The following is a 15,296-nucleotide window of genomic DNA, read 5'->3' on the forward strand; positions in this document are numbered from 1 at the left end:
GAGAGAGAAAGAAAGAAAGAAAGAAAGAAAGAAAGAAAGAAAGAAAGAAATTACACATGGAGTCATGCAGCCCAGGGTTTGTATCCCCTGCTCGGCCACCTGCCCTGGTTAAGTGACAACCTCTCTGAGCTGCAGGCTCCTGGTCCGTAAGAGGACATGACACCCACTTCACGGAGCTGCTGGGAGGATGGCAATAAAAATAATCATAAGAGGGGCGCCTGGGTGGCGCAGTCGGTTAAGCGTCCGACTTCAGCCAGGTCACGATCTCGCGGTCCGTGAGTTCGAGCCCCGCGTCAGGCTCTGGGCTGATGGCTCAGAGCCTGGAGCCTGTTTCCGATTCTGTGTCTCCCTCTCTCTCTGCCCCTCCCCCGTTCGTGCTCTGTCTCTCTCTGTCCCAAAAATAAATAAACGTTGAAAAAAAAATTAAAAAAAAAAAAAGAAAAAGAAAACATAACGAGAATGGGTGAATAAAATAAGGAGAAACAGTAACAGACACACCCGCGTTAGCTGAGCGCTTAGAGGACGCCCAGTGTTTTATCAGCGCTTTCTTATTTAATCCCCACACTAACCTTAGAAGAAATCACTCCCATTTAAAAAGAAATTTTTTTTTTGGTTTTAATTTAGCGAGAGAGAGCACGCGTGGGGGAGGGACAGAGAGAGGGAGAGAGAGAGAGAGAGAATCCCAAGCAGGCTCCGAGCTGTCGGCGCAGAGCCCCGCACAGGACTTGAACTCACGAGCTGTAAGATCATGACCTGAGCCGAAATCAAGAGTTTGACACAACCGACTGAGTCACCCAGGCACCTCCTGCAATCTCACCCATTTTCCCGACGAAGAAACCGAGGCCAGGGAGGCGATGCCCCAGGAGCGAGGTCAGGTGGGCAGAAGTGGGCGGGGCCCGAGCGTGAACCCGGGGGCCAGACAACGCTGCGCGCTCTTAACCACGCACACCACCTCGTGCACCGCTGATGGTGAGACACACGCTTTTCCCCACGTCTTAACGTCTCTGACCCTGAGCTGCACCGATAACCAAGGGCTCTGCGACGGCGTGAAGCACAGCGGGGAAAAGGCATTCGCAGTACCGACCACGGAATCTGGCACACAGTAGGTGCTCCCTGATTGCGAATGCCCGTGACTCTAATACTGCGATTCCTCTCGCGGCCACGGCACTTGTCGGATCACGGCCGATCCTGTTTCGCGCCCGGACCCGGGCAAGTTACTAGACCGGCGGGGCCTCGGTCCGCCCTCTCCTTAACCAGGCGGCCTTGGGGCTCTCGCCAGGTCCAGTTTACAGGAGGGGACACTGAGGCTCCGAGGGCGCGGGTGGAGGCTCCCTGGGGAGCCCCGCGCGCGTCCCCGCCCCCCGCACCTGGCCAGGGCGGCCTGCAGTTCCACTTCCTTGCGGCCCAGCTGGGCCCGCAGCTCCTCCGCGCGCTGCTGCTGCTCGGCCATCTGCTCCTGCAGCTCCGAGCTCTCCCCGTCCAGCCGCCGCTTCAGCTTCTCCAGCTCCTGGCGGCCCTTCTCCTCCTTCCGCAGGCGGTCTGGGGGCGGGAGTGGGGGGTCATGCACCGGGGCGCCAGCCCCCAGCGCCCGGCGGCTCCCCGCGACCCGCGGCCCCGCCCCCGGCACTGGCCAGGGTGGGGGGAAAGCCGCCGCAAGGCATCTGCCTCTGCGCCCCCCTCTTTCCAGCTTCCCGGACCCTGGGCCGGACCCCCAGGTGCCGTCCTCTCCTCAAGTGCCCCCCAAGTGACTGCCCTGCTCCCGCTCAGTGCCTGTCTCTGCCCTGTCCTCCCCTCTCTGCCTCCGCAGCCTCCCCCTGCACCCTGTCCCTTCTGCTTCTGTGACTGAGTCCATAGCAAGGGGCGGAGAGCCCACCGTGTGTCTGAAACAGTGGGACGGTCAGAGAGAGAGGGTGACCCAAGACGCCAGGGAGAGAGCAAGAGAACGGCCATCCAGAGTGGCAGAAATAACCTAAGAGCTGGGAAGGCACCCAATCTGTCTCGAGCCATCTTTCCTGACCCCCATTTAACAGATTGGACCGCTGAGGCTCCACAGCGCAGGAGACTCACCCAACATCCACCCCACCCTCCATAACGCAGGAGGCTCCCCCAACGTCCCCACCACCACCCCGGGCCGCGGAGCGCGCACAGGCCCCCCTCACCCCCCCGTGCAGGCTCCCCTGGCTTCCCCGGGGGGCGGCGCTCACCCTCCATGTCCGCAATCGTGGCCTCGTATTTGAGTCGAAGCTTATTGAGGCTCTTGACCTTCTCCTCCTCCTCCGCCGCCTGCGACGAGAACTCGGCCAGACGCTCCTCCAGCAGCCTCCGCTCCTGAGGGACGTGGGGAGTGTGGGGGCGGTCAGGACAGCCCCCCTCCACGCTCATCTCCACCCTTCCCTGAGCCTTCTGCTCCCAAACCCTTCCCTCCTCTCCCATCTCTCTTGGGTCCGCAGACCCGCCCACCGGTTTACACCCAGTAACCACCAGGTAGATGCCATGGTTCCATGCACCCCAGGCATTCATTGACCCGCCTCCCCACTCGTGGGCACTGAGGTTCCTTCCAATTCGTTTTTGCGATTGTAAACAACACTGTGCGAACATCCTTGCAGGGCGGGCGCACTCCAGTGCCTCCTGGATCCATACGGCTCAGAGTATGGTTTGTGGGCCAGCGGCATCGGCACCGAACGGGAGCTTTTTGGAAAGGCTGCGTGTCAGGCTGCACCCCAGACCCACGGGATCAGAATCGGCATTTTAACAAGCTTTCCATGGGATTCCTGCACACGTTAGCATTTGAGAAGCACTTTTCAAACCGTGAGTGGATCTGGAAACCAATGCACTGTGTTCGCACTACCCTTAAAAAGAAAGAAATAGAGGGGCGCCTGGGTGGCTCAGTGGGTTGAGCGCCCGACTTCGGCTCAGGTCATGATCTCGCTGTTCGTGGGTTCGAGCCCCGCATCGGGCTCTGGGCTGACGGCTCGGAGTCTGGAGCCTGCTTCGGATTCTGGGTCTCACTCTCTCTCTGTCCCTCCCCTGCTCGCACCCTCTCTCTCTCTCTCTCTCTCAAAATTAAATAAACATTTAAAAACTTAAAAGAAAAGAAAGAAATAGAACAGAGGAGAATAGAATAGCCATTGCACCAAAGGAACGTTCCAGAAAACCCCTGTGCGTCTTTGACCTCTCCTCTCAGGCTTCATTGCGTCGAGGAAGGCTTCCCTGACTACCCCTAGAACAGTGGAGGGACCTTCATAGTCTTCTTTTCTAACAGTTTTTTTAATGTTTATTTATTTTTAAGAGAGAGAGAGAGCAAGCGGGGTAGGAATAGAGAGAGGGGGGGACAGAGGATCTGAAGAGGGGCTCTGCGCTGACAGCACAGAGCCCGACGTGGGGCTCGAACTCACCAACTGTGAGATCATGACCTGAGCCGAAGTCAGATGCTTAACGGATTGAGCGTAACCGCAGGCGTCCCTAACAGTTCATAACTGTGCACGATATGTGATTATATTTATTCCCTATGGTGACTCATCTAGCATCCCTTTCCCCCATCTCCCTGTGAGGACATGAATGGTTTTCTAGTTTGTTCAATGCCATTGCCATATACCCTGTGCCTAGCCTAGTCCTCGCTGTGACGGGTTAAAGGTGGCGGCAGATTCTTCGCCACGTCCCCACCCAGGGACAGAGTCTAATTTAAACCCAGTGAATCTGGGCTGAGCCTATGAGGGCTTTAAGTTCAGCGGTCTGCAAACCACAGTGTGCAGGTCAAACAAATCTGGCCCACCACCTATTTTTATAAATAAAGTTTTATTGGGACACAGTCACGCTTATTGGACTACGTACGATCTGCGGCTGCTTTCACGCTACAACGGCAGAAGTGAGTGCTTGTGACAGAAACACAGAGGCCTCCAGAGTGTGAAATAGTTGCTGTCTGGCCTTTTACGGACAGTATTTGCCAGGCCAACCCCTGATCTATAGAATTCAGCGTAAGTGGTGCTCTGTCAGTTCCAGAGGCTCCTACAGGGCCTGGAGGCTTCTGCTTCCCCTCCTCAGAGCCCTGAGCTGTCAGTTAAGAAATCCAGGCTCGGGGCGCCTGGGTGGCTCTGTCAGTTGAGCGTCCGACTTTGGCTCAGGTCAAGATCTCACAGTTTGTGCGTTCGAGCCCCGCGTCGGGCTCTGTGCTGACAGCTCGGAGCCTGCAGCCCGCTTCGGATTCCGTGTCTCCCTCTCTCTGCCCCTCCCTCCCTCACACTCTGTCTCTGTCTCTCAAAAATGAATAAACGTTAAAGAAAAAATTTTTTTTAAGAAATTCAGGCTCTCCTGTGGGGACAGAAGCCACACAAAGGAGCACCGAGACACCAGACGTCCACACCCAGCCACATCACAGTGACTGCCTAAGAGAGCCACGGCTGACCCACAGAAGGATGGGACGTAATGAAATGGTGCTTGTCTTCAGTCACGTGGCTCTGGGGGTGGGGGGTCTTACGATCTATCAGCGATAGATAATGACACACAGTAGTTGCTCAGTAAATACCTGCTTGGGCGAAGGTATGAAGAGAAAGGGTCAAAGGGAGACACGGCTCAGACTGCGAGCCGGAGACCCCTAGAGGTGGGGAAGACGGAGAGAGAGATCCACGCGCCCCCAGTGCACCCACCGCCTTCTGCCCTTGGGGGCTCACAGGCCACTGACCTTGCTCAGCTTGGCATTCTGATCTTCTAAGAGTACCAGATCTTCCTCAAATTTCTTCAGCTTGGCCTCCGTGGTCACCTTCTCCAGCTGCAGCTTCTGCCGCGCCCCTTCCTCTGCCTCAAGGTGGTTCTCCAGCTCCTGGAGGGGGCGTGGGAGGAGAGATCAGGACCCAGAGGTTAGGGTGTGATGTGACGGCTAGAGTGGAGGGGACGGTCCCAAGCCCCTAGGGCTCGTGACTCAGACAGGTCCACACTCTGGGCGAGGCTGGGAAGGATCAAGCCTCTACTGGTCTTCCCGTTTTCATCCGTGAGCCCTGAGCCTTCACGGAGTACCCGGTGTGAGCCAGGCACCGTTCTAGGCACCGAGGGTAGATGAGAAATCTTTGTCCTTATGGAAATCACGTTCTTCTTCTTCCTTTTTTAAGTTGATTTATTTATTTTTGAGAGAGACAGAGACGAGTGGGGGAAGAGCAGAGAGAGAGAGAGAGAGAGAGAGAATCTCGGGCAGGCTTCGAGCTGCCAGGGCAGAGCCTGATGCGGGGCTCGAACCTGCAAACCGCAAGGTCATGACTGGAGCGGAAACCGAGAGTCAGACGCTTAACTCACTGAGCCACCCAGGTGCCCCTGGAAATCACGTTCTTGTGTGTGCATGAAGACTATAAACCAGAAACATAATGAACGTATCCTAGAGATGGGCACTGTCCCCTGTGGCACCGCCCAGGCACATGTGGCAACGTGTGGTATGAGGACCAGAAATTAAGGTTGTGGGACAGCATGGATGGATGTCAAGGGCATTACGCTAAGTAACGTAAGCCAGAGAGAGAAAGACCACCACACGATCTCATTCGTACGTGGATCTAAAAAACAAGAACAAAAACTGAGCTCACGGATACACAGAACAGGTGGGTGGTTGCTGAGGGCGGAGTCTGGGGGAGGAAGAGCCAATGAAGGGGGTCAAAAGGTACGAACTTCTAGTTATAAAGTAAGTAAGTTCTAGGGATGTAACACACAGCGTGACTGTGGTTCATGGTACTGTATTGTGTATTTGAGACTTGCTAAGATAGTAGATCTTTTTTTTTAATGTTTGTTTATTTTTGACAGACAGCATGAGCGCCAGAGAGAGAGGGGGACAGAGGATCCGAAGGGGGCTCTGCGCTGTCAGCCCAGAGCCCGATGTGGGGCTCGAACTCACAAACCGTGAGATCGTGACCTGAGCGGAAGTCAGATGCTTAACTGACTGAGCTGCCCAGGTGCCCCTAAAACACTAGTTCTTAAAAGTTTTCACAACAGAGGGGCACCTAGGGGTGGCTCAATCAGTTAAGCGTCTGACTTCCACTCAGGCCACGATCTCACAGCGCGTGAGTTCGAGCCCCGTGTCAGGTTCCGTGCTGACAGCTCAGAGCCTGGGGCCTGCTTCAGGTTCTGTGTCTCTGCCCCTCCCCCACCCACACTCCATCCCTCTCTCCTTCAAAACAAAATAAAAATTTTTTTAAAAAGTTCTCACACTGGGAAAAAAATTTTTTTGTTACTATGTAAGGTGCCGGATATTAACTAGATGGTGATCGCTTTGCAACATACTGAATACTGACTCACCATGTCCTACACCTGAAGCTAATATTACGCTGTATGTCCGTGAAACCTCCTTTTTATAAAAGGGTTCAGTATCATGGGCTGCCTCGCTATCTGGTCTTGGAAGGACCCATGATGGTCTAACCACATGTCTTCCGCCCACCCACCCTCCCCTGGCCCCATAACCCTCCGTATCACGGGGACCGGGCACAGCGCTGGCTTGTGCCCTCTTAGTGGACTAATTATTCAAACAAACCAATCACATCCCCCTGCAGGAACCAGGGGTCACCTCAACCTCTCGTTATGACACAGCCTGCCTCCCACGGCCGTGGCCTATTCATTCTATTCCTGAGTCCAACTCCTGTGTGGCTCTCTGAGGGTGCGGTGTCTGCCTCCCGCAGGCTGTATTTAATAAACCGCTGTCTTATCTGTCCCGAGTCTCCTGAAATGTGGTCAGTATGACTGAGGAACTGCCTTTACCAGCTTATTTAAATGTTATTTCGTTTAAATTTAAAAGCAGACACTCGGTGAATCACTGGGAAAACATTTTAAGTACGGAATAACTCGGGTACCGAAATCCACCTTTTCAAACGAAGAAGTCATAAAACATAAACGCAGGTGAAGTTTCACTGCCAGTGAAAACTTAGCATCCGAATCCAAAGGTACCATAAGTGTAAAACACACACTGGGTTTTGAAGGGGAACAATGACAGGGCAGCCAGCCTGGGAAGGCAGCAGCCTAGAGACAAACTGACCCAGGAGAGGGACAGAGAAAGAGTTCAAAGGATAGCAGCTGGATCCAGCCATGCCTGAAGCTTGTGCATTCTGGAGTCTCCCATTATTGGAACCAAAAAAAAAAAAAGAGAGAGAATTTTTTTTTTTTTTTTTTTTTTTTTTTGCTTAAGCCACTTTGAGTCGACTTTTCTGCAAATTCATGGCCCAAAGAGACAGGGGTTTGCACAAGCCAAGGTTGCCAGGGTAGACAGACGGGCACGGGGAGGGGCGACCCGTGGGCACGCAGAGGCCGACCTGTATATGCTGCTGCAGTCTCTTCTTCTCGGTTTGCAGCTGGCGGCTGCACTCCTCCTCCTCGCCCACACGGGCCTCCAGCTCCGACACCACCAGCTCCAGCTCCTGCTTGCGGGCTGCCAGCCGCCCGCGCGTCTCCTCGGCCTCGGCACACAGCTCTGCCTCTGCCCGCAGTTGCTCTGCTAGGCGGGTGCGCTCCTCTTCCAGCTGCGGGCAGGGTGGGAGGTCAGCGCTCAGCAGGCACTGCTCCCAGGACAGTCTCGGGGGAGCACCGGGTCTCTCCTGCCTCCTGATTCGCTTTGCTCTTTTTTTTTTTTAAGTTTATTTATTTTGAGAGAGAGAGACAGAGAGAGCGAGCGAGCACGAGCAGGGGAGGGGCAGAGTGAGAGGGAGAGAGAGGATCCCAAGGAAGCTCTATGCTGACAACGCAGAGCCCAGTGTGGGGCTCGAACTCACGAACCGTGAGATCATGACCTGAGCTGAAACCAAGAATCAGAGGCTTAATCAACTGAGCCACGCAGGCACCCCTGCTTTGCTCTTTGATGCCTGGAGGGCCTTCCTCCAGGTCCCCATCTGGGGATGACCTCCATCCCCCCCGGGGTCACCAGGTCAGACCCCCGGGGGCTGCCCTCTCCTTCACCTCCTCACAGCCCATCCGTCCCCAGCCCTGTACCCACTGTCCCAGGACTCTCTCTGCCCTGCCCCCTCCTCTCTGGCCCCGCAGCCCCACAAGCTTAGGCCTTACTTATCCTCTCCCAGTGGACTCTCTCCCCAGCCTCCTCCCCAGCCTCCCTGCCTCCAGTCTCTCCCTCTCCAGTCCACCTTCCAAATAGGCCCAGAGAGGCCTTTCTACCATCTCACATTTCATTTAACACTCCTACGCCTAGAAATTGAACCAAAGGAAATAATTCAGCAAAAGCAAACAGAAAAACACTCAAGAAGGGGTTCACTTCACCATTACTTAGAAGCCACCAGAAAAGCTGGAAACCATGAAAAGTTGGCCGCCTGCATACCCTAGCCCTGCCCCAAGGCCGGCCCCTGCCCTGCCCGACGCTGGAGCCAGGCCCCCTGAGCATCCGGGTTCCGCAGGAGCCAGTCCCCCACCCCATACCCCGGCTGCACCCCAGGGCCCTGCCTCCTGCACATCACAGCCCAACAGCACCGCGACGGTTTCCATTCAGCTCTGCCCCCACCCTCACCCCACAGCCCTCCGCGGCTCAGCTGGGAGCCCCGCCCCCAGGCCCTGGCTCCACCCGCGGCCCCGCCCCCAGGCCCTGGCTCCACCCGCGGCCCCGCCCCTTACCTGTGCCAGGCGGCCCTGGAGCTCGCCCACCTCGCGGGCGCTCTGCTGCTGCAGCTCCTGCACCTTCTGGAGCTCCTGGGCCCGCGCCTGCAGCACCTCATCCTGCCGCGTCACCTGCAGCAGCGGCTTCACCTGGGGGGAGGGGAGGGGAATGGCTACTCCACTTGGCCCCGAACCGAGCAAGCAGGGCCCGCTTCCGGGTTCCAGTGGCGGCTCTGCCACCCGCCAGCTGTGTGGCCTCAGGCAGGCACAACAGTGTCCTCTGCTATCGGGGATGATAAGAACCCCTGCCTCACAGGGTCTTTGCAATGGGTGTATGAGCTAACACTTGTGAAGCGCCTAGAACAGTCAGCCCCCCCCCCCCCCCCCCCCCCCCCCCCCCGGCAAGCAGCGCTACACGGGTCCCCTTCTCTGCTGAACCAACCCTGGGGTACAAGAGACATCGGGGGCTGCTGGTCTGTAGCGCAACGTTTCCCAAAGTGTGTTCCGAGTCCCAGGTCCAGGGTGAGAGATGCGCTTGACACTGTGTGATCTGGGGGGGCAGGACAGGTGCCACCCACACATGAACGACTGAAATGACAGGTTCACAGAACCGCCCTCCTCCTTGTTAGTGGGAGCCACTGTGATCATTTCTTTTTTTATTATTATTATTAAGTTTATTTACTTATTCTGAGAGAGAGAGAGAGAGAGAGAGAGCGCACAAATGGAGGAGGGACAGAGAGGGAGGGAGAGTCCCAAGCAGGCTCCGCACCGACAGTGCATAGCCCAATGCTGGCCTCGAACTCACGAACTGCGAGATCATGACCTGAGCCAAGATCAAGAGTCGGACTCTTAAGGGGCACAGCCACCCAGGCGCCCCCACTCTGATCATTTCTGTCCCACTGCTTTGTATCTGGTTCTTCTCCACTCTACCTGGTTCTTTAGTGTATCATATTCTTTTCTGTCCTAACCATGGCATTTATCACAGCTGTAATTTTATACTCATAATTTTTAAAAATCATTTTCTTTTTTTAATGCCTATTCATTTTTAAATTTTTAAAATGTTTATTCATTTTTTGAGAGAGAGCGAGAGACAGAGAGAGAGCAGGGGAGGGGCAGAGAGAGAGAGAGAGGGAGACACAGAATCTGAAGCGGGCTCCAGGCTCTGAGCCGTCAGCACAGAGCCCAACATGGGGCTCGAACCTGCGAGCTGTGAGATCATGACCTGGAGCCAAAGTCAGACGTTTAACCAACCGAGCCACCCAGGCACCCCTATTTATTTATTTTTGAGAGAGAGAGAGAGAGAGCACAAGCAGGGGAGGGGCACAGAGAAAGGGAGAGAGAGAGAGGGAGAGAGAGAGAGAGAGAGAGAGAGAGAGAGAGAGAGAGAGAGAGACTCCCAAGCAGGCTGATGTGTAGTGGTGAGCTCTGGGGTGGTCACATGACTCCAGCCATCCAAGGGCGAGTCAAACTCTGGAGATCTGCGGTAAGAAAGGACCACGGTGGCCTAGCTGGTTGGGGGACAAGTCTCAATCTGCTGGTGGCCCCCACGTGGAAAAGTCCGCAGGAGATCATCATGGAGGAAAAGCCAACTGGGAGGCACAGGATGTCACATACCTGACATCTTTATTCGGGCCCTTGTGCAATAAAGGGTTGGCTCAGCAGGCCTGGGTTGTCCAAACCCTGCCCAAGAGTTTGAAAGGACTGGCCCCTGCCTGGCTCCTGGAAGATAATCTCCAAGCTCTTGGAATATTCTGACTGATAAGAGTGACTTTGTTACCTGGGGGTCTTGGGCCACATGGTATAAACTTGACCTCTGGAGGGGCTGGAGACTGGGTAACTAAGGTCAACCACACGGAGGGTCAGCCATGCCTATGAGACTCACCCCCCCAATCTCAACCCCGGACACTGAGGCTCGGGAGAGCTTTCCTGGTCGGCAACAGCCCATATGTGTGTCACATGTTGTTTCTGGAAGAATGAAGCACTGTCCACAGAGGACAACTGGAAGCTTGTGCCTGGTCTCTCCTGAGCTCTGTTCTGTGCACCTTTTCCCTTTGCTGACTTTAATCTCTTTCCTTTCACAGTAATAAACCGGAACCATATGTGTAATAAATAGCTTCTCTAAGTCCTGTGAGTCCTTCCAGTGAATCACTGATTCTGGGGCGGGGGAGCCTTCGGGACCCCCCAACTCAGCCCTGGATCCTGAAGCTGTCCTGAATCTTTAATCTCTGCTGGTTTGAGTCAGATTTTTTTATTTTTGGGCACCTGCCACCCAAAGAATCCTGGCTAACAAAGGTTGGGCCGGTGGATCCCATTTTACAGATACAGAAAGCCGAGGCCCAAACACAGAAGGCCACTTGCCCAAGCAGGCTTGGCCCCACGGTCCTGTCTCCTTGCTGCTCAGGCCACTTCCCCAGGTGCCCTCACCTTGATGAAGAGCCGCCACCACTGCCAGTGTCTCAGCTTGAGGTAAGCCGCACAGTTCCGCTGCATGACCCTCAGGGCACTCTGCTGCTGCTGCCGCTTCTGGAAGGCTCTGGGTGGGGAGACGGCCAAGTGGGAGAGTGAAAGCTCGGCCCCTCCAGGCCCGTCCCCTTAGCAAGAGAGCAAAGCTCCCTTCAATTAGTCAACCATTATTTATTAGTTTTTTAAATTTACTTTGAGACAGAGACAGCATAAAAAAATAAATTTTTTAAAATTTATGTTGAGGGGGGGCAGACAGAGGGAGGGAGAGAATCCCGAGCAGGCTCCACGCTGCCAACGCAGAGCCTGGTGCGGGGCTTGAACTCACGAAGCCGCGAGATCATAACCTGAGCCGAAATCAAAAGTCGGATGCGTAACCGACTGAGCCACCCTGGCGTCCCCGTTAGTCAACCATTATTAAGTGCCTACTGTATGCAAGCACCGTTCTCTCATTGGCAGATCTGTGTACAGTTTGTCGGTCCTTCTGCCCTTGACTCTCTCTGCTCTGTCCCCGCCTCTCCGTCTGCACAGACAGGCCTCCTCTTCCCCCACCTGGACCCTTCCCCCAACCTCCCAGCCTCCAATCTCTCGCCTCCAGCCCATCCCCAACATGCCTCCCGAGGGATCTTTCGACACCCAGAGCTTACCCATCCCTTCTCTCTTCCTAGCCCTCCCACGGCTCCCCAGAATCCCTGGACAAGCCCCCCGCCCCACAGCCTGGTGTCTGGGGAGTCCCTTACTGTCTGATCCTCCCTCTGGGCCGTTTCAAGGGGGAGGGAGACTCCTGCAAACTTTTTCCGCTCCTGAAACACATCACGCTCTCATGTCACTGGGTCTCTGCACAAGCTGTCTCTCCTGCCTGGAGCACCTTTCCCGTCCTCATTCACCTGCCTGGTCATCCAGGGTGACCCGGAGGCATCCTGGCATACAGCTGGGTCTGCACACGGCACTTGTATGACCCCCGTCGAAGCGCATCCCACTCCAGACTGTGACGCTCTGTGCCCTGGTAGGTCTCCCCCACTCCAGACTGGGGTCCCCCGAGGCACTGGCCGGTAGGGTGACCGCCGTGACCCGGTTCGCCCGGGGCTTTCTTTGTTTTTGCACTGAAAATCACGCATCCTGGGGAACCTCCAGTCTCGGGCAAAGCAGGCTGGTCGGTCACCCTATGGCCAAGCCTAGATCTTCTCCGTGTCCCGAGCACCGCTCTGCACTGGACCTGGCCTGTCGGGGCCCTCAGGGACTGCAGAACCGAAAAGCCCGGGCATCTGGTGACTCTATCCCTCTTTGTTTCTCAGCCCTTCTGCCCTGTTGGAGGCCCCGACACCTGGAGCCGTCTGGTCAACCCCTCCCTGCCCCGGGAGATGGCGTGGTGCCCTACCTGCGAGCTAGGTAACCCCGGGCAGCTGCCTGGAAGGACACGATGATGTCTGTGACCTTCAGGTCCCGTTCCTCTTCCAGCTGGGCCAGGACCCCTGCCCGGAAGAAGATCTTGCTCTGTCCCACACGGTAGAGGTTGGGGTCCAGTTCTAGGGCCTGGATCTGTGAGGGGTGACAAAGAGGAGGGGCGATGGGGGGAGGTCCCGGACCCCCTCTTCCACCACCTGGGACCCCGCACGTGCACACATCCACACCTGCACCCCCAGGCAACGCCCGGCACTCACCATCTTCTCGCAGGCCTGTTTCCCATCCATAAAGCCCTTGGGGATGGCATTGGGCGTCAGGATCTCGTACCTGCGGGGGGGGGGGGGGGGGGGTTACAGCCAGGTGTCAATGAACTCCCGCCATGGCTCGGGGCTGGGCTCGGAGGGACCGACAGCGATAACAACAGGGACAGTAAGAAAAGCCAACATTACAACATTTACAGAGCAGCGCCCACGGGGCGGAGGGCGTTACCACCGACAGCACTGGCAGTAAGAGCGCCACCTGGTGGACATCCGCCACGTGCTGATCGGGAGGGTGTCACCGCCCGGCCAGCGGATCTCCCCGGGCTAAGAGCCCTACTGCACGGTCTTCCCAACTTCTAAGTGGGAACTTAGCAACTGAGAATAAAGCAGGATACGTTTCATAAACACATTCATGTCTGTCTTCAGAGCCTTTCCCCTGCTGTGCCCTTCCCTGGATCTCAATATTTCATAAAAAAAAAATACACATTATATATACAATATGTATACACATAAATGTATATCATGGACATAATGTATGTTATATATATATATATTTTTTTTAAGTTTATTTTTTGAGAGAGAGAAAGCAGGGGAGGGGCAGAAAGACAGGGAGAGAGAGAATCCCAAGCAGGCTCCGCGCTGCACGGAGCCCAACGGGGAGCTCGATCTCACGACGGTGAGGTCATGACCTGAACCGAAACCAAGGGTCAGATGCTTAACCCGCTGAGCCACGCAGGCACCCTGAGGAACGGGGGTTTTTCACTGTATTTAAGTGGAATTTAAATTTGAAAACTGAAGAAGTGTAGGGGCGCCCGGGGGGCTCAGTTGGTTGTCCACCTCTTGGTTTTGGCTCAGGTCACGATCTCACGGTTCGTGAGCTCTAGACCCGGCTGGGCGCTGACGCTGTGGAAGCTGCTTGGGATTCTGTCTCTTCCTCTCTCTGGCCTTCGCCTGATTGCACGCACTCTCTCTCTCAAAACAAATTCTGAAAATTAAAAAAAAATAAAGCTGAAGCGGCGTAAAATATTTTTCTGTTAAATGCAACTTCACCGTTTTGCTAGGACTACATTTCAGAGCATCCGAACTTAAGGCACACTCCGTATTTCGCAGATTTGGTAGAAAAAAAAAGAATGCACAGTATTTCACTACCACGTTTTTATAGATTCATGTTAAAATTATCTAGTACCTTAGATGTAACCGGACTAAATAAAATATCTTGGTAACATTAATTTCACCTGTTTCTTTTTTTTTTTTAATTTTTTTTTAACGTTTATTTTATTTTTGAGACAGAGAGAGAGACAGAGTATGAACGGGGGAGGGGCAGAGAGAGAGGGAGACACAGAATCGGAAGCAGGCTCCCTCCAGGCTCTGGGCCATCAGCCCAGAGCCCGACGCGGGGCTCGAACTCAAACTCACGGAGCGCGAGATCGTGACCTGAGCTGAAGTTGGACGCTTAACCGACTGAGCCACCCAGGCGCCCCACCTGTTTCTTTTTATTATTAGAAATATCGCTACTGGATAATTTTAAATTGTGGAGAAGCCTCACATTCTGCTCTTTGTAATGGTACTGCTGTATACAGCTTGTGTGAAGTGTAATTTATGTTACAATATTTACTGTATTTTTTTTTTAGAGAGAGAGAGAGGGCGTGAGCTGGGGAGAGGGGTAGACAAGGGGCGGGAGAGGGAGGGAGGCAGAGAGAATCTGAGGCAGGCTCCACACTGTCAGCACAGAGCCTCCCTCAGGGCTGGATGTCACCAGCCCTGAGATCATGACCTGAGGGGAAACCAAGAAGAATCTGACGCATAACGGACTGGGCCACCCAGGCGCCCCTGGATTACTGGCTTCTTACACGCCAATATTTTCTGTTCTGTCCCATTCTATTGCATTTGTAAAGAATGCAGATTGCCGCACGCCGATGGCAACATGGCAACGTATCACAACCATTGCAACTTAACATAAGGCTCTATGCTTTTAGGGAAGGCACTGGTGGGGGGGGGGGGTACTGCTCTCCCATTCCATGGAGGAGAAAGCTGAGAACAGGAACCAGAGGAACTTGCCCAGAGTCCCCAGGCTCAGAAGTAGCCGGTAGGGGGGATGTGGGTGCAGATACGGTGGCCTCCAGACCCGAACCCCGCCCCACCGCCACCCCATCGCACTCACCGCTGCCGGAACTCCTGGAAGAGGATGCGGTTGGGGAAGCCCTGGCGGCAGATGCGGATGCCCTCCAGGACCCCATTGCAGCGCAGCTGGTCCAGCACCAGCCGAGGCTCCAGCTTCCCGGCCTGCGGAGAGCGGACACGGACACGCGGCGTCGGCGGCGGCCACACGGGGGCGCCACTCGCGGGCCCGCAGCCGTCGGGGGACACCGGGGGCCCGCCCCCCACGACGCCGGCTCGGAAACGGTTGGCGATTTCATATGGTTCAACCTAGAATGTACTGAGCACCTACGCGTGCCGGTTTAGAAATGCCTGCCCTTGGGGCGCCTGGGTGGCGCAGTCGGTTAAGCGTCCGACTTCAGCCAGGTCCCCATCTCGCGGTCCGTGAGTTCGAGCCCCGCGTCGGGCTCTGGGCTGATGGCTCAGAGCCTGGAGCCTGTTTCCGATTCTGTGTCT

The 15,296-nt window shown here is 55.4% G+C and overlaps 1 protein-coding gene across 3 annotated transcripts in view; it reads right to left on the bottom strand.

Annotated features, from left to right (window-relative positions):
- Nucleotides 1-15,296, bottom strand: part of MYH14 (myosin heavy chain 14) — an 86,776-nt gene that overhangs the window by 29,908 nt on the left and 41,572 nt on the right. For all 3 annotated transcript variants that reach the window (XM_047077569.1, XM_047077568.1, XM_047077567.1), the window contains 9 exons: nt 14,845-14,966; nt 12,681-12,750; nt 12,398-12,558; nt 10,984-11,092; nt 8,578-8,709; nt 7,275-7,481; nt 4,679-4,816; nt 2,205-2,328; nt 1,368-1,539 (listed from right to left, as the gene is read on the bottom strand). In XM_047077569.1, coding sequence (XP_046933525.1) covers nt 1,368-1,539; nt 2,205-2,328; nt 4,679-4,816; nt 7,275-7,481; nt 8,578-8,709; nt 10,984-11,092; nt 12,398-12,558; nt 12,681-12,750; nt 14,845-14,966 — 1,235 coding nt within the window. The remainder of the gene's footprint in view (nt 1-1,367; nt 1,540-2,204; nt 2,329-4,678; nt 4,817-7,274; nt 7,482-8,577; nt 8,710-10,983; nt 11,093-12,397; nt 12,559-12,680; nt 12,751-14,844; nt 14,967-15,296) is intronic.

This window comes from Lynx rufus, unplaced genomic scaffold, assembly GCF_022079265.1.
Source record: "Lynx rufus isolate CCGP_SWC_20201006 ecotype Redwood Valley unplaced genomic scaffold, mLynRuf1.p SCAF_16, whole genome shotgun sequence".
In the NCBI taxonomy this organism is placed as follows: domain Eukaryota; kingdom Metazoa; phylum Chordata; class Mammalia; order Carnivora; family Felidae; genus Lynx; species Lynx rufus.